We start from the raw sequence: 23800 nt of genomic DNA on the forward strand, positions 1-23800 counted from the left end.
AAAAATATTGAAGCTTTACAATGGAATCTCACCATCAAATTTTACTCGATTCATTAGCATTTCTCAGCTGTGTAGAATTTCTTGATAGTGTAAACCATCTGAGGATAAGCAAAGAAAATATGAAGTGCAGACATCACTGGGAGAAGAAAATTTAAAAATCACGCTTAAACATCAACTTCAAGATTTTTTTACAACTGGGAAAAAATGGTTGCTGCTTTCTTAAATAACTTTACAATCACACATGCCTCTTCAATTCTTTTTCTTCCTTTACTAGGATGGAATCAACACAGAAGTGTGAAGCAGTCATAGCACATTTTAATGGCAAATTTATTAAGACTCTGCCTGGTGTCCCAGGTGAGTTTTCATTACCTTTGTTTAACAACAGATTGTTGGAATAATTGCTATTATTAACAAATCAAGAGAAGAAGACATGAAAGGTGATTGCTTTAGAACCAGGGCTGAAAAGTCTTTTTATTTTTTTTGAGGATTACATTTTCATTTTCAGGTGCTACTTTCCATTCTAACACCACTATTATGTGATGCAATTACAGAACAACATTACTTTTTCTCTTTGTGATGATGTATGAGGTATTTGGAGTCTCTCAAAATCAGAATTAGAAGAATGAATCAATATCATCAATAATTATCAACAATCCATTAAATTCAAAGTCATAACACAGAGGAGTGTATTAATTTCCCAGACACCGCAGTATTTAAACAAGCACAATAATATTGTTAACAATTTTTTGAATGTAATTGCACACTTATACATACAAAAATCCTCACCCTAAACACACCTTTCAAATTGGTGAGATTGCAGCTCCTCAATATTTTTCCATTGCATATTCACAAAGTTGAAAGATTTGAACCAGGCATTTACTGCCTCTCTATTGTATTCCAGATCTCCAAAAATATTTGAATTTAATGAACTAATACAGTGTTAAGTATAATAGCATTCAGTACATTTCCCCATGTACAGTTCCTGTACGTATACAGCCCTAAACTAGAGATTTCACAATCACTTGCAAGTAAATCATTACCTCAGTAATTTCAATTTTACTAGCTCTTAGCTGAGTCTACCTTCAGTTTGAAACTGTTCTCTTTTTTTGTAACCGCTCCCTCTCTTCTCTCCACCTTTCGGCCTTTCTCTCTCTTCTATCTTCCAGCAACCTCTGGCCCCCCAACCACACCAAAAGCTACCTTCTTTGCCCTTTGCAGCCTCCCTTTCTTTTCCTTCCCCTTTTGCAGCTGTGTCTTCCCATTTCTCAGCCATCCTCTCACTTTCCTCCGTCTTGCAGCTACCCTATTTATTCTCCCTTCCCATTGCAGCTCCCCTGCCCCCATCATTCTGTTCATCCTCTCTTTTCCTCAGTCATTTTATCTACCTTTTTCCAATGTATCTTCAACTTCCTCTCCCTATTTATCTTGCTCTCTTTCGCGTTGTCTCTCTCACACCTGTTGTAGACTCCTTCCCTCTCTCTGCTACCTATCCTTTGCAGACTCCCTCTGTCCCAACATCTTGCACCCTCCATCTCTCCCACTACTGCTTCTGCTGCAGCTGTCTTCTATCTTTCACACTCTATCCCCGACATCCACTGCGGCCACCGTACCTTCGCTAGTCCTTGCAAAATATTTCTTTTATCTGCACACACAGACACACACGCACGCGTGTGCACACACCTGACTACTATGCAACCCCTTCCCCCTTGCCCCCTCTCACTCCTGCCCTCAGATCTTGACAAAACACTGTCTGGCCCCAGGTCTTAGTCCTTCTGACCCTGGCACTCAGTGTCCTGCTCTTCTGCCTCAGCAGACTCCATGCCAACGACTCTGTCATGATGAGAACTTATATAGCCTGCTCATTGCTCCCTCAATCAAAGGTTGGGGGCTTCTTTCCCATATTTATTACTAGTACAGAAGAGACCAAGCCTGTGTTTGGAGTAGCAACTCCTCACCATTTCCTTCCATTCACCTTTTGGGGTGAATTTTCTTTGGTCACCACCCAAATGAATTTTAATTTTCCAACCTTTCCCATGTATTTTGAGTTGTGTTCCAAACATGCCTAAGACAGTGTAGAATTGATGATTATGATGTTCCAAATGTAAGCCAATCCATCTATTTAATAATTATGCTGTTTACTTAATAATGGTTAAGTCTTCATGAAGTGATGAGTTATGCCTTCGTGAATCTTCATTGGTGTTAGAAATTAGCAGAAATAGAGTGCTGGCAACTATAGCAATTGTTTTTATTCAGCCTGTTTGGACAAGTTATGATGCAAATCTGTGACATAGTAACTGGAGATTGAGAAAACAGCAGTTAAGGCAAATCATTCAATACAAAGTGGAAAATAATTTCAGTGATAAGTTGATGTTGACTGACTAGTAAACAGGGCTAAGAAAAACAATTTCAAATTAATACACGCAAATGATCATGCAACATTTTAATGCATTGCTGAGAATAGATGTAAATTATTGACTTCTACCAGAGTTTGATATGGGGGGGTGGGGGGAGAAGGGGGGAGGAAAAGCAGAAGTCTCTTGTTTATGCTGTTGTTTCATAATCATTTACAAATTCTTTCTCTTTAAAATCAAAAGCATTTAACCCTACAGTAAGAAGTGCAATAAAATGTTATACATCAAATTCTAATACAGATATTTGAGTCAAATACAAATGCACTATACTGTGACATGCACTGTTGAAATACGTTCAGCAAACATATGCAAAATACAAACTAATAAACATCGAGCCGTACTCTCGATCATGGTTGACTTACCAAAAATGAATGGGGCAGAAAATACATTTTTCAATTCCTCCAAAATGGAGAAGGAAAGATTGTATATCACAACCTGGTGAAAAGAAATGTTTTATGAAGAAAAAAATCCAATTATCCTATGGAATGGTTTAAAATCAAGATTTCATTGGTTAAAGCCATACTTTAGGTCTTGATTCTGCTGAGAAAAAGTTATTTTAAAATTAGATTAAATTAAATTAGATTAGATTCCCTACAGTATGGAAACAGGCCCTTCGGCCCAACAAGTCCACACCAACCCTCCGAAAAGTAACCTACCCAGACCCATTCCCCGACATTTATTGCTGACTAATGCACCTAACACAATGGGCCAATTTAGCATTGCCAATTCACCCTGACCCACACATCTTTTGGATTGGGAGGAAACTGGAGCATCCGGAGGAAACCCACGCAGACACTAGGGGAATGTGCAAACTCCACATAGACAGTCGCCTGAGGCTAACTGTGGCACCAAGCTTCATCTCCTTGAGATTTTGAAGATGTCTCATGCATTACATAAATGTATTTCTCACAGAAGCTAAAAATAGACATGGCCTTTAATTATTTAAGCTTGGATATTTTTCTTAATTACGAGACAGCAGTAAGTTTAATTTGTTACCATCCCTACTACTGGTCTGTTGTAAGAATGATCTAGTTTACTGCTTCAACAATCATAATGCAAGTATCAATGTAGGAAGGTGCATGCAGTCGGAAAATATGGGAATACTTTGGGGGAAATCAGCTATTATAGGACAAATTACTGATAGATCAATTTATGTGTACATCTGGTAATGATCCAGAGCAAGAAAGAAATGTTGAGTGAAATCCCAGTGTTCTGTGTGCTTCCTAAACCAATTCCACCCAAATTCTGAAGTTACTGTGAAAATATTGTGTGTGTGCACTGAATGTGCTATTACTCAAAGCAAAAAGCATTACTTCATTTCTGACAGAACTTGTCCATTCACTTGGGTATCTTCACAGATTTGGGTATTATAATGCCCGCTGCAAATGTTTCCTGAACAAGAGGCCATGTTGGCCTAAACACTGTTTTGTCCCAGTCCATTTTAGTTACTGTTACTATGCTTTAACATAATAAAAGTGTACGTTATGCTTTTATATTATTAAAAGTAATCGATTAGGCTGAATGATATATGTTGCTTTTCGAATCGTGAATGCTGAATGAATAAGTGGAAAAAAGTGAAAATCAGGAGGCTTAGAGAGGATCTGAGGAAACACTTTTCCATCTAGAAGCTGGAGTGAGTTTGGAATGTACTGCCTGGGAGGATAGTTGAAGCAGGAAACCACACAACATCTAAAAGGTACTTGGAGGATCACTTGAGGTATCTTGGGCCTCATGCAGGAAAATGAGACTAGTGTAGATAGTAGTATATTTTTGGCAGCACTTGATGGGCCAAAACTATATTGTATGATTCTATGAAAATAGGGTAACAATGTTGTGTTTCTTCTGCCAAGCAGCAGAATTTGGTAGTAAATATCCTGGTTGTTCATTTGAGAGATATATGCTGCACAGCTGACAGATAACCATGTAACATAGACAGATGATGAAAAGTTGAGATGGTTTGCAGCATTCCTTGGTCTACACATTGAATGGTTCCCATAGCATGACTCTGCCTACTGAATGCTTGGAAGTTGTTATGGAACTCCACAGTCTATATTACCATTTTCCTGAGTCCATGAAATGAGAATAGTCAGTGCTGTTGAATCGTGTGCCATGTTACTGCAACATAGTTTGGTTCATGTGTTTTTCATCAGAAAAGCATATCTTACTCCAATATGTACATCAAAATGTTCTAGAATAGGAAATTGAATCAGACGTTAACAGGTCTGAAAGTTAAGAAGGATTACATTGACTTTCAGTAATTTGTCAACTAATTTGCAAGGTGACTTAAGAGCATAAGCTTAAATCAGCTCAAATTAGGAATTTAGTTAAATGAATATTGGTATTCCCCCGAAAAGCTGAAATATTGGTGTACAGTATGAATGATGAAAAATCTCAATTTAAGCCCAAAATGAGCACCACATTAGTGGAATGCTGGCTCTGGGTAATAATCAGTGCTACTCCAAGGCCCAAATTTGTCTTTTAGTGAAATGTCACCATTGACCTGTGGACACCAATGGCTGCCTTTCTTGCCAAACGCTAATTTAAGTCTGTCTACAATTTGACAAGAATACTGACTGATGGTCAAAAAAATGCTTGTGATGCCTTGACATTTTTTGTTAGACTCAGGTAGAGTAGCTCTGTATGTCTGAGATTCACAGAAATAAAAACTGAATATTCTTGGCTTGTTTTCGTGTACCATCAAGGACCAATGGTGTACAATGCAAAGTCTAACCCCTTCAACCTTATTATAGTGTATATCTTTGCTGCGTTTCTCTAGAATCGGGATAGTTCTCCTTAACATGTACCTCCAATGGCCTAAGAAATTGATTTCCCTCCCTCCTGCCATGTGGCATCACTGACTGCTCTACTTCCAGCTCAGTGCACCCCTTAACCACAGGGAGCTGTAGAGTATTATGCCTCAGTAGGGTAATGTACTGGAATTCGATTCCCACTATTTCTAGAAATGTTTAATTCAATGATAGTTTAAGGTTTTGTGATGGCACTGATAGTATGCTTTGAGCAGAACAACCACCTTTGTTAAATTATATTTTTAAATTTATAGTTGAGAAAATTGATTTACATAATTGAATGACTGGTGAGGAGTCAAATTTACTCCAGATTAAAAGATAAGCTGATTATATTTCTATTAGCATGCTTTCTCCTTTTTTTGTTTATCGTTCCTTGTGCAAATAAAATGGATTCTTATACTTGATCTAAACTTAATTTTCTTACCTTCATTGATGCTTGAAATGAAAAGGGGCCTTTCTCTGCAACACTTTGGAAGTAAAAATCATCATGAAGTTTTTTTTTATTCATTTGTGGGATGTGGGCATTGTTAGCTGGGCCAACGTTATTTCCCATCCTTTGTTCCATTTGGGAAATTGGTGGCGAGCTGTCTTTTTGAACAGCTGCCGTCCATTTCTGTAGGTAGGCTGTTTGGGAGGGAGTTCTGGGATTTTGACCGAGCAACACTGAGACAAATAATGATATTTTGCAAGTCAGATTGGTGAGTGGTTTGGAGGGGAAATGTATACGTGTTGATGTTCTCATTACCGGCTGCCGATCTCCTTCTAGATGGAAGTGGCTGTGGGTTTGGAAGGTGCTGGCCTAAGGATTTTATTGAAGTGCAGAGAAGTGCACAGTTTATCTGTTCAGTTCCCATAAGACAGAGCTATGCCATTCCATGTAAATGGTGCACTGATTCGCAAAGAACCTTCGATTTAGTGCAGTTATTCTTTGAGCCACAAGCAGCCTAAGCAGCTTTCAACATTTCGTACATCTATCATGTCATATTAAGTTTCTGCAAAAGTGAAATACCACAGATGCTGAAAATCTGATCTAAAAGTAGAACCTGTGGCAAATAACCCAAATTTGATGGAATCTGTAGGGAGACAGACAAAGTGAAAGTCTTGTTGATTAGAATAGTTACACAGCAGAAGGAGGCCATTCAGCCGGTGCAGTCTGTGCCAGCAAGTCACTCAACTGATTTTCACATTTTTTTCCTCCTAGCCTTGCAATTTTTTCTCTTCAGATAATTGCCAAATTTTGTTTTGAAATATTGTATCTACCTCCATTGCATTAGAGGTCCTACCACTCTCAATATATTTTTTAAAAAAGTGATTCAAATATCACTATATCTTCTGCCAATTGTTTTAAATTTCTGTTCTCTGATTTTCAATCTGTACATCGATGAGAACAGTTCTGTAGTTCCACGTAACTGAAATTAACCATGTCTGGAATCATTCTTGTAGATCACTTATGCACGCTCAGCAATGCTTTCACATTTTTGCTAAAGTGTGGTGCCCAGAATTGAACACACTACTCCATTTTGTTAATGTAGCAAGGAGTTTAGCAGAACTAATGAATGGAAGGGGCTGTAATACTGACTAGTTGAGAAACTCGACCCTCAAAGAAAGATGTGTGTGGTTTCTGTTTCAGCTTGGACCCAAGTTGACAGATTGAGGCCAAGCCAGTGTTTTATGTAGGTTTATCATAATTTGCTTGCTTTTGATTTCTAAACCGAGTCGAAGAGTGTGGTGCTGGAAAAACACAGCCAGTCAGGCAGCATCCGAGGAGCAGGAGAATCGATGTTTCAATCATGCGCTCTTCATCTTATGCTCAAAACGTCAGTTCTCCTGCTCCTTGGATGCTGCCTGACCTGCACCATACTCTTTGACTCTGGTCTCCAGCATGTGCAGTCCTCACGATCTCCTCTGTGTTCTAAAACTCTGTAGATAAAGCCCAGGATTTGCTTTATGAACTACTTTCTCAGCTTACCCTATCACCAACAACATTTGTGCACCCATACCTTCTAGTCTGTCTGATCTCGCATCCAATTTAAAATTATGCCCTTTATTTCAGATTGTTTCTCAGTGTTCTTCCCACCAATATGAATCACTTCACATTTCTCTGCATTAAATTTCAAATGCTACTTGTCTGCCTATTCCATCAGTCTGTCTGAGTTCTTTCAAAATGTATCATTATCCTCCTATAGTTTACAATATTCTGAAGTTCTGTGTTATTTGTAAATTTTGTACATCTAGGTCACATCAGGAGAAACTGGGGTGTTAACACTGACCCCAGGTGCCCCACTGTATTACTTTCCTCCACAAAAAAACAATTGTTCATGGCTACTGTTCCTCTCATTCAGTGAATTTTATATCCATACTGCTACTTTCTTTAGAAGAAAGGTGAAAGCAGGATAGAGGCATCTGCATCTGCATCAACTATTGCAGTCTTCAACAAAAACAACAAAACGTCCAAGTCTTGTACAAGATGTTGATTGTCCCATCCATCAAAATATTGTCCAGCATTTTGTGGTGCGTGCTATGTTGAACATTAGGTTAGTGAACCTTTTGGACATAGGTTTAAGGCAAGAGGGGAAAGATTTAAGCAGGACCTGTGGGGTAACATTTTCATGCAGAGGATGTGTGTATGGAATGAGCTGCCACAGGAAGCGGTGAAGGCAGGTACAAATACAACATTTCAGAGGCTTTTGGTTGGGTACATGAATAGGAAGGGTTTGTAGGGATATGGGCCAAATGCTCGCAAATGGGACTAGGCCAGATTGGGATGTCTAGTCAGTGTGGATGAGTTGGACTGAAGTCTGCTTCTATGCAGTATAACTTTCCAAGCCAAGTTCTTGGAGAACCCCAAAATGCAGCACAATTCTTTCCCGTAGCATGTAAAGAAGAGCTGACTGAGGAGCAATGCCAAAGACATTTTCAAAATTCCATCCAAGGCACACAAGAATGTCAATGAAGTTCAAGGGTAACTGCAATGTCGCAGCTTACAAATTCCAGTCAAAAAATGCAAGTAAATGTCATATATCACATGGACACTCGGAAAAGCTGAAGCATTTAGTTCCATCTAATACCTTTAAAAGAAATGGATAGCATGCGGTATATGCCAGGATTAGCACTTGGACAAATGTAAATATCATCCTTTTACACATTTTTATGAAATGTACTCTGTACCAGTTTCCAATGTGTTGTAGTCCACATACGAACTAATAATCACTTAGATGTCTTATGCATTCATGGACATTCAAAACCTTTTACATTGTTAATACAGCAGGATCTGATGTCATCAGTCTACCAGCATGCACAGATCTACATATCATCCCAATCCATGAGGTAAACATTCCATCAATTCCAACAGAAAAGATTCCAGTCTGCAAAATGGTGTCTATCCGTGACCTGACTAATCTCAAACCAGACCAGTTTGATTCCATTGGTAACTTTAAAGGTGATGTGGCATTACATCTGAAAGATGATGTCCAACTTAGCATGAACCCTAAGTATATTATTTACATTCATGGTAACTTCAAACTGGAATTTCAAATTAGTTCCATGGTTTTTAAAAAAATCATTCACCAATTTGAGCATCACACTGATTGTTCAAAACACAAGTAATGGAATTGCACTAAGTTGGGAAGTTTAGGTTCAATGTAACTAAATATTGCACAAAACATATGTTCTACCCTGGAAAAGCTTAAGCTCAAGTTTTCAGACATTAAACATTTTTCTAAACTTGATGCAAAGAATGTATGTTATTGATCCATTCACCTTTCCCCAGAGTTACAGGAATGAACAACATTTAGAAAACTTTTCAGTTGATCCTATTATTGCCATTTGGTTATCTGTTGGCCAGGATATATTCCAACAATTTATGGCTTATGGCAGAGAGAATTTGCCAGGTTGTCTCTGTATTACAATTGACATTACAGTTCTTAAGGCAAGTAAAACATGAGCATGATTAAAAACCTTCATGAGGAAGAAAATGTGGATTAGTTTTCAACAGCAAAAAATGTCAAATCAATATGAGCCAAATCAACATCTTTAGATCGATATTCTCTTTAAACATATTGGACTGAATCCTACCAGAAAAAAAAACATACAAAACATGCCTATACCCAAAGATAAAGGTAACTGTAATAGTATCTCAGTTTCTTCAACTTTTTATCTCTGTGTATTCTGTGCACCTCCCCTTCTCCATGTGCTTTGTAAAAATAAACATTACATGTAGCTGGAAGGTCACCAACATATTTTTCAATCCCTCTAAAACACTTCAACTTCTTCAGGATAAGCACATTTGAAGTAAAAAAAGGCCACATCCTGTATTAAAACAGACAACAATGTAACATTCATAACTCATCATATACATTCATCCACAATGACAGGCACACCATCACCAATTGAGATAATTGGATAACTATTGCATCACATCGTTTGACTGCCAAGGCATCATCTTTATTTTTAAAGATTTGTGCAGACATGCATCCTTGTATATATTTATCAGAGTAAGTTTCCAATTCTTCAAAAAAAATGTAATTTTGCAGATGTCAGAAAGACACAAAATCTTTAAGACAACTAGAAAACATGACAACATGCAATGCTCCAGTATAAAAGTTCTCTATCTTAACTCGCTGCATATTCATTTAATTGGTCATCGACCTGGATCAAAGAGTTTGTTTCCATGCTGCATGATTTTCGGACTCTGATTTTGTATATAATGTATTGATCATAGGGTGAATGCAGCAAGAGCAGAAGCGTGTGAATTAGAAAGTGTATGCTTAGAGGCCCTGTCAATCATTGTTGGGAATTCCCTTGTTAGGTTGTAAGGAAGACTTAGCAGAGTATTTGTGTGGAAATGTTTGTCATCATAAGAGATGGGACAGAGAAATTGGGAAAATGGAATCGAGATCTTAAGGAAAGTGGAATATAAATATGTTTAGTCATGGAGCTCTTGGAGTCATTGACCTTACAATAAACATTGGTTAATCGTCTGTTCCAAGAATGGAAACAGAGAAGGCAAGGAAAATAAATAGCTAAAAATGGACCGCCAGCAAGTGAGAAAAGGGTGGAATTTGAAAAATGGGTGAAATTTTCAAGTTCAAGACTGGAGCAGAATTGGGCACTGGCACAGTCATCACTATGCAGCATCTTTAATATTTGAAGAGTGAAGTTAAATGGGATCTTGTTCCAGGAGTGGAGTAAAAGAAAAGGCAATGGAATAAGAATGTTAGCAGATAAACTGAAGACTTATAAGAATAAGATGCTGAAATTAATTACCCAGCACTTCAAATTTATCGGAGGGAAGCCTGAAAATGATGTGTCATTGCCAGAATGAACTAAGATTCAACAATACATTCCAAGACAAGTTATTTTGTGAGAAATATAAAATAAAAGACTTGAATTGGAATAAAACGAGAAGGAATTATAAATGAAAAAGAGAAAGAAAGAAATAAAAGAGAATTGAAATTAAGAAAACTTGAATTGGAGGGCATTGAGAAAGAAAAATGGAGAAATGAAAAGTGAGATGCAGTTATAAAAGTCTCAACTCCAAAGAGATGAGAACTCTGGCAAGATGACCTGTGAGAGAAAAATTTAGCAGTAGAAAGAAGAGATAGCAACTCAGAATAATTTCCATTTTAATGAGAGATTATATTTAACTACAAATCTTTGTTCAGTGTCTGAATTTACAAAGGATGCAATTGAAAGATATTTCACCTTATTTGAAAAGGTACCTGGGAAGAAAAAATATCCAAAAGATGTTTGGGCCTTAATGTTACAGCATGTTTAAACAAGTACACCTATAAATGTATATGCCAAATTGTAGGAAGAGCAATCTGCTGACTATCAAGCACACTTTGGAAAGAAAGCAGATCTTAATGCATAATAATTTGTTGCATTTCAATTAAAGTTTAGGACATTAAGAAAGAAACCTTGTCAGATGTTTTGTAGGATTTGCAGGAGAAAAAGAAATAGACTTCCCTCAGTACAGGAAACTTTTGTATGTTGAATATTGAAAATTGTAACCCTGTATGGAGTTGCATTCGAAGATACAAGCGTTCATAAGTTGGGAATTGTAAATTGGGAATCCCCTGTATTCCAACAAAACTCAAAATTTATTTGAATGAGTGCCACATATCAATAATCTAAGAAGCAGCAATTCTGACAGATACCAATGATATCTCTCACACAGTTATATGTTGGGAAATATGGGAATTGGGAAACCATGGTGAAGTGGTATTGTCAGTGGACTCATAATTCAGAGACTTGGGTAATGCTTGAGGAACCTGGCTTTGAATCCACCATGGTAGATAGTGGAATTTAAATCTGAAAACATCTGGAATTTAAGGTCTAATGATTATGAAACCATTGTTGATTGTCATTTTTTTAAAAATCTCATCTACTCATCTAGTTTTATTTTACTAATATTCTATTTCTATGGAGATTTTCCCTCCTAACGGAAGAATATCTGTCATGTTTACCTACTCTAGCCTACAAATGACTCTAGACTTGTAATTTGACTCTGAGCTGTTCTAATAATCTAGGCAAAGGTGAGGACTGCAGATGCTAGAGATTAGAGTCAAGATTAGAGTGGTGTTGGAAAAGCACAGCAGGTCAGGCAGCATCCGAGGAGCAGGAAAACCAATGTTTTGGGCAGGAGCCCTTCATCATGTTCTTATAATCTAACCAGTTGACTTGATTTCATCTGAATACTGTACTGCACTTAGTGCAGTTTTAATCTCCTTAGCTCAGGTAGAATAGGGAGTGCAACCAAGGTTCATCAACTTGTTCCTGGGATATCAGGACTGCCCTGTGAAGACAGATTAGTCAAACTGCAATAAAAGAAAGCGCTGGAGAAACTCAGCAAGTCTGGCAGCATCTGTGAAGAAGGCACAGAGTTGATGTTTCAATCCAATAACTTGTTCACTTCAAAATACTGTAGATATTGGAGATGCTTTCTTTTGGCAAAATTGAGTCTTTATTCTTCAGAGTTTTCAAGAATGAGAGCTGGTTTCATTGAAACATACAAAATCCTGAAAGGAATAGATAGGATAGGTGCAAAGCAGGAGGTATGAAGGAGAAATAAAGAAGATGCCACCTAGTTCTGAAATTAGGAGAAATTATTTTACTGTTATGAACCTTTTGAATTTCTGTGGATGGTTCAGTCTTTCAGTATGTTTCATATAGAAATTGGTTGATAAATTTCTGTTTGCCGCGAGCACATAAGGTTATCGGAAAGGAATGGGTAAAAAGCATTGAAGCCTTCCCTCAGCCTTGATCGTATTGAATGGCGGTGCAGGCTTGATGGATTGAATGACTTGCTCTTGTTCCTGTGTTTATTTGCATGCAGGATTGATTGCATGTTTTGTGCGGGTCAGTTGTCAGTATACAGATCCCATCGCCTCTTCCAAAATTGCTGGGAAGCAGGACTACGTTGGAAAGCCAGCACACTGCTGAGGGTAATGACATTAAGGTTTTACCCACCTCCAGCCCTACCCCAGAAGCCAATGAAAAACTCATCCCTGTGTTTAACTCTGAAAATAACAAAAAATCATTTGGAAATTTGTACATTGCACAGTTGTACATGACTGTAATAAAGTTGTCTTAAACAATGAAAATTCAAATGGGTTATAATTCAGTCCATCCATCCTGTAATCCAAACCATTCAGTCAGCAAAACTTCATAATTTTCCTGAAGTACAGCGTAGGAAAATTAATGAAATAAGCACAGAATTCTAATGCAATATTTGAAATGCATTTTTTAATGCATCATGCACAACAGTAATGGAACTCTTAAAGACAAGTTTTCTGTCTTCACAGCTCCCATAGAACCTTTGCTATGCAAGTTTGCTGATGGTGGTCAGAAAAAGAGACAAAATCAGAACAAATATGTGCAGAATGGACGAGCGTGGCATCGAGAGGGCGAGGTGAGACTTGTAAGTCTCAACAAATCAACTTTTGATACCTCCATCCATGCAAACTACTACCTCACTTCTGACATCCTTTTCCTCTCTAAAGTCCCCAATCATATTTTCTTCTCCCAAATAATTGACCCGACTGACTACTTCTATATCCTCTCCGCTGTCATCCAGCAGGTGGACCGGCGCTCATATTCTGTTCTCATTTATATAACGGTAATCAAAGAAATGACTGCATTGGCCTCTCTTCCTTTTCTTTCTCTGGTTCCCCTCAAGAATCTATTCCCCATTCCCTTTTACTGCTCATCCAAATGCTAAAACTAAGTGACATCATTCAAAACCACATGTATGCTGACACCCAGTTCTACCTGATCAAACTTCTCAGCACTTCCCCATGCACTAAATTGTCAGGCACCTTGTCCAAAATACAACCAGGTGATCAGAAATTTCCTATAAACTATATATTGAGAAGACAGAAGCCTTTGTGTTTGGTCTCCACCATAATTTGCCACCTATCTACTGATTCTGACCCTGAGATTAGTGCGACTATGAAAATCCTTGATTTCCATTTCCATAAATCACCTGTTGCTGAAACTGTCATCCATGGCTTTGGTACCTCTAGATTTGAGTATTCCAGTGCATTGTTCGTTGTCCTTCCCTGTTTTCCCCTCTGCAAACTTTTGATATCCAGGTTCTATTTTCTGCAAGTCAGTTTTGTCTAAGACTGCTATGCTGGTTCCTAGTTGCATTACACATCAATCTTAAAACATTGATTTTTGTTTCCAAATCATCCCATGGTCACACTGCTCCCTAACTCTGTAACTAAGTCCAGCTCCATGACTGTCCAAGGTATCCACACTCTTTGAAGTAGTGTCTCCACAGCATCCCTGATTTTAATTGGTCTACCATTTGTGGCTATGCCTTAGTTACTTTGGGCCTAAGCTCTGTCGTTTCTGTGTAAACTTTTCCACTCCTAAGATATTCCTTAAAACCTCGGTGCTTGTTGACATCATAGTTGCAGGTGTCTCTTTAATTTTATTGTTATGTTCCCTTGTTCTGGACTCTTCCATCTATATACATTATAAATTTCTTCAACCACCTTAGTCAATCCAATTAAATCATCTCTTAGTCATTTGTATTCAACAAATTAGATTGATCCAACCTTAAGCACAAGGGCAAAGTTTCTTTCCTGAGGGACAATGGCAAGAGATGCATGTGATAACCCGATCTCTCTCTCTTTCACACACACACTCTCTCTCACTCTCACACTAACACACACACACACACACACACACACACACACACACACGTGAAAGTTCAAAATTAATTCTTTGTTCTCTGTATGTCACCAAGCATAGCATAAAGGATCAACATTAATTTAACCATGTCAGTAAGCCCAGTATGGATGGTAATAAGTGTAGAAGTTAAGGAGATATGCTTCTTTTTTCAGGCAGGAATGACACTCACATATGATCCCAGTGCTATGCAAAATGGGTAAGTAACAAAATTGATTTTGTATATGAGTAAATGCTCATTTGAAATAATATTATCATTCAAATTTTATTATTTTTCAATGCATGTGTCCTTTTCAGAGGATTTAGTTATATTTGTGTTTAATTCTGTCTCAACTATCAAGTGTAATTGACCACCATCGGCCACTTATTGTTGCTTTTTAGATTTTATTCAACACCATACAGCGTTGCAACAAATAGAATGATTGCTCAGGCATCTCTTACACCATACATTGCATCTCCCGTTTCAGCCTATCAGGTTCGTACTCTCACAGTTTATATTAATTTGAATTAATTTGTGAAACTATTGATTATAAATCTGCATGAAATGATGTGCAAGTTGCAAAGAGTGCAAGATAATTGAGCAGTAATTTGTCTATGTGCATCTCGAATTTTAAGTAATGTTTTTGAGCTTTGAGCCATTTCAGCATGGTAAAATATTACGTAAGTACAAGCTAGAATTATTACTGGAGTGGCTGCTTCAGAATTACTTTTAATTATTTTTAAAATTTTGGGCCCCTTGGTAACTGAGTTTATGTAATCAGTAGTTGAACCATGCAAACTGGAAAGGTCATAGTTAAGTCCGCAGCTGAATGAGCAATCTTAATCTGACCAGAAATATAACCGGTGCAGTTAGCCCCAAGCCCATGGGTTATTCTCAAAACTTTTTTATTATCCATTCATACTTTGGAAGTGTTCACAGGTGGATATTATGTGTGGATAAGATGAGACTCGGGTGGTATTGAATAAGGTATTGATATTAGCTGTCAAACTGCATACATTAATTCTGTCTACTTGGATGAAGTGCGAGAAGACAACCAGACCATAGAACCAGAAAGCAGAACGACTCAATATTTTGAAAATCAAAAAGCTGGCTCCTTGAAAGATATCACACAAAATTGTTCCTGTGAATTGCAGAAATTTGAGATAATTAGACTAATAAATCCAACCATAGAATTATATTGCAGATGCTGAAAATCCAAAATGAATCCTCAAAATGCTGCAAATACTCATGTGAGACAGCATCTACAGAGAAATAAAGCTAATGTTTAGGTCAATAACTTTTCATGTTCTGACCTTTTTATGTATTTTCTATTCATTGGTAAGAAATTCTAGAATATTAATACTTATGGTGCAAGAGTTGAATTGTATATTTACATTATCAGGCATTTGCTTTGTCTGTTTTCCCTTCTGTCTCTTGTTAATAGATTCTCACAGCAATATGATATAGCAGTGTTATTTGTCAAAGTCTGAAGATATTTCAACAGGTTGCCTTTTTGCTTAATATAATTTAATGGTTTCAACATCGTGTTCTAGGTGCAGAGTACTTCCTGGATGCCACATCAACCTTATCTTATGCAACATGCGGTAAGTTGCCAACAGTTTTCATGAAAAAAGTGTTTGATTCTGAATGGTGGAGAGTGATAATTAAATTACATTGGCTTGTCAGGAAATTTGGCAATATTTTTCCTAATTTTCCCAAATATAATTTTAATGCTGCTGTGAATGAATGACTAATAGATAAGCAGCAGTTACTGAAGTGTTTTAAAGTGAAAATAGCAATCCATAAGAACGAGATACTCCACCTCCATCAGCAAGAAAGCTCACTAGGTTCAGTGATTTTCAGACACTTAAGTGCTCACCAACAGAATTTTTAACTGATTGGTTCTTGGGCCAGCAGTGTGCTGGCCAATCAGAGCCAGCAACCATTTTGAATATCAGTACCACTTCAGATTCCGATTGCTGGCGGCATAGCAGTGCTGAAGGCAGCCAGGAGTAGTGAGTGGGGGATGGTGGTGTTAGAAATGGTAAGGGAAGGGAAACTATATTAAATAGCCACCAGCCTGAACCCCATCTATGTCTATGGTCACCCTCAGACTGGGACAATTGAGGACATCCTATTGTAACAGTCATGAAGGCTGCTTTTTTTTTTGTCTATTGTGTGGCGTGGTGGTTCAGTGGTTAGCACTGCTGCCTCACAGCACCAGGGACCAAGGTTCAATTCCCACTGCGGGCGACTGTCTGTGTGAAGTTTGCACATTCTCCCTGTGTCTGCTGGGTTTCCTCTGGGTTCTCTGGTTTCCTCCTACAATCCAAAGATGTGCAAGATTAGGTGAATTGACCATGCTAAATGCATGAGTCGGGTAAATATGAGGTTGGGGAATGGGTCTGGGTGGGTTACTCTTAGACGGCATGGTGGCTCAGTGGTTAGCACTGCTGCCAAGTTCGATCCCAGCCTTGGGTGACTGTCTGTGTGGAGTTTGCACATTCTCCCTGTGTCTGCGTAGGTTTCCTCCGAGTGCTCCGTTTTCCTCCCACAGTCCAAAGATGTGCAGGTTAGGTGACTTGGCCATGCTAAATTGCCCATAGTGTTAGGTGCATTAGTCAGAGGAAAATGGGTCTGGGTGGGGTACTCTTTGGAGGGTCGGTGTGGACTTTTCCACATTGTAGGGAATCTTTAAAAATCTAAAAAGAAAGCCACTTGGGTCAGAGATGGCTCAGGAAGGTTGACTATGAGCATTCCTATCTACAATTTAACTCCTGAAGTGACAGGAAGGTTGTGCATGTCTCATAGATGTCAAACCAGTACAAGTCCTCTTGGAGGAGTTTTTCTGCCTCTGATTGGAATTCTTAGATATAACCAAAAACAATAAAAGTTAACTTCTCCCTTCAGTTTATTCAGTAGTTCTTGCAGTAGACAATGGCAAATTATTTTTCTACCTGTTGTATTTGTGTTTTGTGACAGTAGTATATCTTGCAGATAGTGAAATGGAAATTGTGCAGCCTTTGTTTTTCTAATTCTCTCAATTATCATTGGCTCCTGAAATCTAGAACAGTTTTTAAAGATAGTGCTCAACTGATCTTTTCTATATTTTTAGTACTAATGCTGCATTTACATCCTGTTACTAATACTTCTCTTTCATCCTCAATGAGCTTGAATTAATTGAAACATCTGTCTCTGTCCCCACTATATCACAAATCAGGAGTGTGATAGAATACTCCTCACTTTCCTGGATGAGTACAACAATCATCATGAAGTTTGACCCCATCCAGCCTGGTTGATTGCCACAACATGAGCAATGTTGGATCAGCCATGATCCTATTGAATAGCAGAACAGGCTCAAGGGGACAAATGGCTTACTGCCGTTCCTATTTCAATGCATCAATATTCATTTCTTACATTACTGATACTCAGGAACAGAAGTGTGCACCATCTACAAGATGCACTGAGAAATTGCCTGATGTGTTAGAAAGGACCTTCACACCCTATGACTACTACTATCTAGAAGGACAAGGGCAGCAGATTCAGGAGAACACTGCTACCTTCTCCAAGTCACTCCCCATCTTGACTTGGAAATATATCACTGTTGCTTCATTGTTGCAGGGTTAATATTCTGGAACTCATTATTGAGCAGCACATACATCAAATTGAGTTGCAATAATTCAAGAAAGCAGTGCACCACTGCCTCTTCAAGGGTAATTAAGGATGGGCCAGCTGCCAATGCCCACATCCCATTAACCAACATAGTAATCTTTCTCCAGCCTGTTAAAGATCAGTGTTCCTCCAGTCTACATCTGTGCACCTCCACTTCCTTTTGCGTCTCCATTGACTACTGTGTTTCAATTGCTTAAGCCCTGACTTTGGAATCCCTTTTCTGAAATTCGGTAACTTCCAGCCTGTCCTCCATGCCTTAAGACACTTCATAATATTTAATTACTTGGCCAAGTATTTTGTCCCCTACCTTATTGTCTCCTTACATGGCTTAGTATCAAACTAGGCATGACCGTAGACATAGATGGAGTTCAGGGTGGTGGCTAATCCTCCTGCAAAATATATTTAGACATTTTACTTTCTTAAAGATGCAATATGAAGGCAGGTTTTACTAGAATGTGTTGTAAGTACTTTTCTCTTGTATCCTCACAGATAAGTTAAAACTTTGTTCCAGTCATATCTTGACAGTCTTAATTATATTTGCTTTGCATGGTGTAAACTAATTAACAAAGCAAATATTGCACAGGATGCATTAGGACTACATAAATGATGTAGAAGCAAAATAAATTATTAGCACTCTGTATAGTGAAGTGAAACTCAATTGAAGATGTGTCTGAGAATCAGCAATACTTTCTCAAATGGACATGTAGATACATATGCACAAGCAGCAAACAGATCTACCCCATCAACCTTTCTGAAATATTTTTTAAGCATCACTTCCTCTTTCCCATGAAATTAAGTTCATGTCAAAAAAGGCTCATGTTTACTGAGTTCTTGCCAGCTGAATCAGCATTTCTTTTAGCTATGTTTGCATTTCATGGGGAATGATTTAAAAAAAATATTCTGCTCGAGTAGTAAAATGAGTTATAATGCAAAAAGGATAGTATAATCAGGCTGGTAGTGACTTAATGAATTTATATTTCTGTGGATTCAGCATTTCATTAAACTGCAGCCTGTAGATCATTTAATATCAGCATGTGTGTTGGATGAGGATAATTTAACTCGTGTCACACTGACTATACAAAATAAATTTATCTTGATTTCATTCTAAGGATATAAACATTGCATTCAACAGTTAGCAAATTCTGGCCTTCAAACAATTTATCTGTAACTGAAAGTTTACAATTAAGTGGTTTAGTATGAAAAGTGTCTTCAAGGATAATGTTGAATATCAATAATTTTGCAGTACGAGTGCTATAGTCTGCTATAGTTAAAGTTTGTAAGGTAAAGTAGGTGTGTTCTCTCAAATTATTCATCTGAACAATAATTTTTTACTAGAATTAGCATTTTATAGTCATCATACTTGTCTGCTGAAACATTTGGTAGATAAATTATGGGTTGGATTTTATGAGCCACCTCTCAAGTGGAAAGAAGGTGGACCTGTGAAATAGAGTGCTGTGATAGGCTGCCTTTCTATCCATAGCTGCCCTCTATAGGTTTTTGTGAGGAGTGGGGGAGTTGTTGGATAAGACCTCTGCACATGGTCAATTGAGGCTTTTGATGCCCTCTTTTGTCATGTGACAAAATGTGCTAGTCTGAGACTGGCTTGAGAGATGATCAGGAAATTGAGTGCAAAATGTTTTTCCAATAGAGTGAAATGGTTTATTTCATTGTCAATATTAATGCCACATCATGTTAAGTTACAGTATGTATGATGGTTGAGAACTGGATTCTGTATGCAGAAATTCCGGTATCATTTTGGATTGACAACCAAACTTAAGCTCACCAGCTGGATATTCAAACTCAACTGCTGTACTACTCAGCACAGAATTCATAATCACTTGCTTAGTCATTTCTGTCAGACTTGCAACATTTATTTTCTTTTGTAATCAAACCAAATTCCTCAATCTCTCTTCCCTTTCATTTAGGGAGCAGTGATGTCGCCATCTATGGATCACCATATGCCAATGCAGCCTACATCAATGATAACCCCACTGGCACAGCAGATGAGTCACCTCTCATTGGGCAGCACAGGAACGGTACATGGTGTTCCAGAGCAGGGTCATTTTAGCCTCTACTTCTCTAATGAAAGTTTATCTTAAAAGAGACATTTATTGCAGAGAAATGTTTGCAATTCACATCTGAGAAATGGAATAACTTTGGGCCTGCAATATTTATTTTCTCATTCTGGCTTAAGATTGATAAAATAGCTTGTCATCTTTTGCGGAATATATTGCCATCCCTCTTCAAGCAATGAGGATGAGGATATTTATGGACCCACCTCTTTTGTGTTCGAGGTTTTTAATTGTCCACACCATTTGTGACTGGATGTGGCAGGACCTCAAAGCTTTGCTCCAATCGATTAGTTGTGGAACTGTTTAGCCCTGTTGTTTACATGTTGCTTCTAATGTATGTCATGCAGGTGTGTCATAGCTTCACCAGGTTAACACCTCATTTGCCTCATGATGCTCCTGGTATGCCTTTTTGCATGTTTCATTGAGCCAGGTTTGATCCCCTGCTTGAAGGTAGTGGTGGAGTAGGAGATATGCTGGGCCATGAGGTTATGCTGCTGCTGCTTGCCCACAACATTTCATGGATGTCTTGTTTGAAGTTGATTCTATTTAATACAGTGGTAATGCCACACCGTATGATGGAGGATAATTTCAATTTAAAGACAAGACTTGGCCTCCAAAATAAATAATTTTCTGTTAGTCACTCCTACCAATACTGTCATGGACTGATGCATCTGCTGCAGGCAGATTGGATCAGGATGAGATCAAGTTTTTTTTTCTCCTTTATTGGTTCCTTCACCAATTGCAATAGGCAGTGTAATACAGATGGAAGGGGACTGCTGTTGTGCTATCACTCAATGTTTCAACAGCACTCTCTGAGAATAGTTTCATCCACTCAGAAATAATGTAGTTGCCCATGAGCTGCAAGAACTGTTTTAGAACCTACTTTTTATCATAGGCAGATTCCAAAGTTGGTCTATAGATTTTTCAACTAATTTCTACATTCTTACAATCAATTTGTCCCTCAACAGAAAAGTCTAAATCCTTGGCTTATGAAGCTTCACTCCACTTATCAAATGGCATATTGAACTTAATTGTGCTGTAGCCATTAGTTTCAAGATTGTTTCTTATTATGAAGCTTTAGTTCACTTTAGTAGCCAAGTAGAAGAGCATCTGCTCCCCTCTAGGCTTTAGGACTTGCAATGTAGGGAACTAAATTAAATTCATCTAGCAAAGCTGTTCTTTTTCCTCATGTTCCTCTTCTGATATGTGCTTCCAACCAATTGATTGAATTTGTAATCCAGCTAATGTGTTACCTTGTTTTGTCACATTCTTTCCTCTGTTGATCCCTTTTATCACCATTTCCTTTGTACCCTACTTACAGCACCTCAATTTCTTCGCTCCATCTACACTATTAGAAAATTTTGCTTTGACCCTTTTCTCTCTCATCATATAGATATTCATTCAGAGAAAGTAGCAGACATAAATTGTTTTAAATGTTCTTGATTGTATTTGATAGCTTTGAACCATTGCAGTTTAAGATATGTCAAACCCATTATAGATCAAAAATATATTCGCAAACACTTGGCAGTTTTCAAACATTGTGATTGCATTGGAATTGGTACAAAATTAAAATATTTTGATACAGTAGACTGTCAATTTAACTTAAAATGAAGGTTTGAGTGTACCACACAGGTATAATTAAGCAATGTATTCAGATGTTCATGATCACTGCAACAGTGAGATTATGAGTGCCAAGAACTGTTGTTTTTTATTTATTTTAAAGTACATGCCTGCTGCTACAGCTATGCAGGGAACATATATTCCCCAGTATACACCTGTGCCCACAGCTGCTGTTCCAGTGGAGGTGAGTGTTTATGTGCATATAACACGTCCTTCAATTATAAATAGCTAACAAAGTAAGAATACTGTTTTCATAACTGGACATTCAATGGAATATGTTCAGATCATTGCATGTCTCAAAGTAAGAAGTTAACTTTTCCACACTCGCTAGAAGTCAGCAGCAATATTTCCAGGTAGAGAGATGGTTATATCTAAATAAACTATTGCCAACATTTTCTGTAGCATATCGTCAAATGCACAAGTATATGTATACATGCCTAAATCTAGGCATTGGATATGTTATAGGAATTCTTGTATAGAAATGGGAATTCTATATAATTCTAGGACTTTTAGATTAAGTATTTTAAGTTAAATATTAAATACATGGCTCATTATTGTAATGTTATTGGCTAATTTATAATGCTTCCTACTTAACTTTTAACAAACTTGTTACGTTCACATCACAGCTTAATAGCTGATCCAAATTGCATAAATAATTGACGCACTTAAGTCATCTCTGCCCATTTCAATAAGTATGCTTTATAGAATGCCATATTGGAAATTTATACTGTCTGTACTGCCTTTCTGGATCATTCTTTTACTGCTGAGACAATAACATTTCTGTGATTGGTGTTTTCAACTTAATTCCATTGTATCATTTAAAAAAAAATAGATAATATTGAAAGCTACAAGTGAATTTATGACCCATGATTTCAGCATGATTCTTATTGATTGTATTTATTCATCACAGGAGCCTAGTGGCCAACAGCAACAAATGTCGGTAGAGACATCAAGTGAACATTCTCCCTACTCGTTTCAACAAACCAAGTAAATCTCAGGTGCTAATAATTATTGCATGTGTTGGTGATTATTTTTCCCTCCTGTGCAGATTTGAAGTGCATTTAACAGAGCTTACAGCAACCAGGTGTCCACACAGTGAGCCAAATTTAAAAGCAGCAACATCATAAATATCCTTAAAAATAATTTCATCATGTATACAGTAAGGCATAGTAAAGATAACATGTAAAATGCTTATAAATACTTCTTTGATAGATTTTAAAATAGCCCTCCTGAATTATTACTTTGAATGAATAAAGTAATTCTTTGGCTATTTTGGTACTGTAATCAAACATTAGGCCCAATCTCCCCAGCCCCTGAAAGACATCGGCGTTGGTGAATCAGTTGGAAAAACGTGATGAGAAATTAGATTCTCGATGCCAAGAGCAAAAAGTCTGGTTCTCCAACTAAGTGTTGACTGGCAAGATGAGAATCTCACTATTAAGTAGCTAGAGGCCTTTTTGCATGAATTAGCAGGTCATTATTACCTAACCTCACCTCCCTGACGTGCAGGTTCCCATTCTCCCTGGTGACTCCGACTTGCTGCTTAATCCCCCAGGGCATCCATCTTGGACAGCAATCTCCAAAATATCAGGGTGAGCTCCATGGGCAGCAACCACCTGCACAGCCCATAGACAGATATTGGCATTGGACATGTACCATGCTCACTGAAACCTTATTGTACAACTCTGACATCAAGATCATTCGGAGATCCAGTCATTTATCAGTCAGGGCTGTCTGTCCAAGTTGATTTGTTGGGTCATGGTTAGTCCTGGAGGTCAGCTCAGTGACAGTCAAAAGAAGGTATCAGGGGCTGATGCTCTGCTGGGCAAGTTGGGCAAATCCATTTTGGAATTGGAGGCAGCAAGCTGGCATGCAGGATGGACAACATTTGTGAAGGGTGGGAGAAACTATAGTGTATAGAAGGACATGGGTTACTGTGGGAGGAGGGATGGTATCATCAATAGTCTAGCTCGACAGGAGGTCAGTGTAACATAATGGTTGGTATGACTCAGCTGGTTCAGGCTCAGTAACATTGGGGGT

The 23800-nt window shown here is 37.9% G+C and overlaps 1 protein-coding gene across 6 annotated transcripts in view; it reads left to right on the forward strand.

Moving 5' to 3' along the window:
- Positions 1–23800, forward strand: part of rbms1a (RNA binding motif, single stranded interacting protein 1a) — a 205375-nt gene that overhangs the window by 175869 nt on the left and 5706 nt on the right. For 3 of the 6 annotated variants that reach the window (XM_060827192.1, XM_060827194.1, XM_060827195.1), the window contains 8 exons: positions 275–354; positions 13024–13139; positions 14572–14615; positions 14798–14891; positions 15950–16000; positions 19994–20104; positions 21864–21944; positions 22671–22747. In XM_060827192.1, coding sequence (XP_060683175.1) covers positions 275–354; positions 13024–13139; positions 14572–14615; positions 14798–14891; positions 15950–16000; positions 19994–20104; positions 21864–21944; positions 22671–22747 — 654 coding nt within the window. Of the gene's footprint in view, positions 1–274; positions 355–13023; positions 13140–14571; positions 14616–14797; positions 14892–15949; positions 16001–19993; positions 20105–21863; positions 21945–22670; positions 22759–23800 lie in introns of all 6 variants that reach the window. The other 3 variants (XM_060827196.1, XM_060827197.1, XM_060827193.1) reach the window with 3 other exon arrangements.

The sequence above is a fragment of the Hemiscyllium ocellatum genome, chromosome 7, assembly GCF_020745735.1.
Source record: "Hemiscyllium ocellatum isolate sHemOce1 chromosome 7, sHemOce1.pat.X.cur, whole genome shotgun sequence".
Taxonomy (NCBI): domain Eukaryota; kingdom Metazoa; phylum Chordata; class Chondrichthyes; order Orectolobiformes; family Hemiscylliidae; genus Hemiscyllium; species Hemiscyllium ocellatum.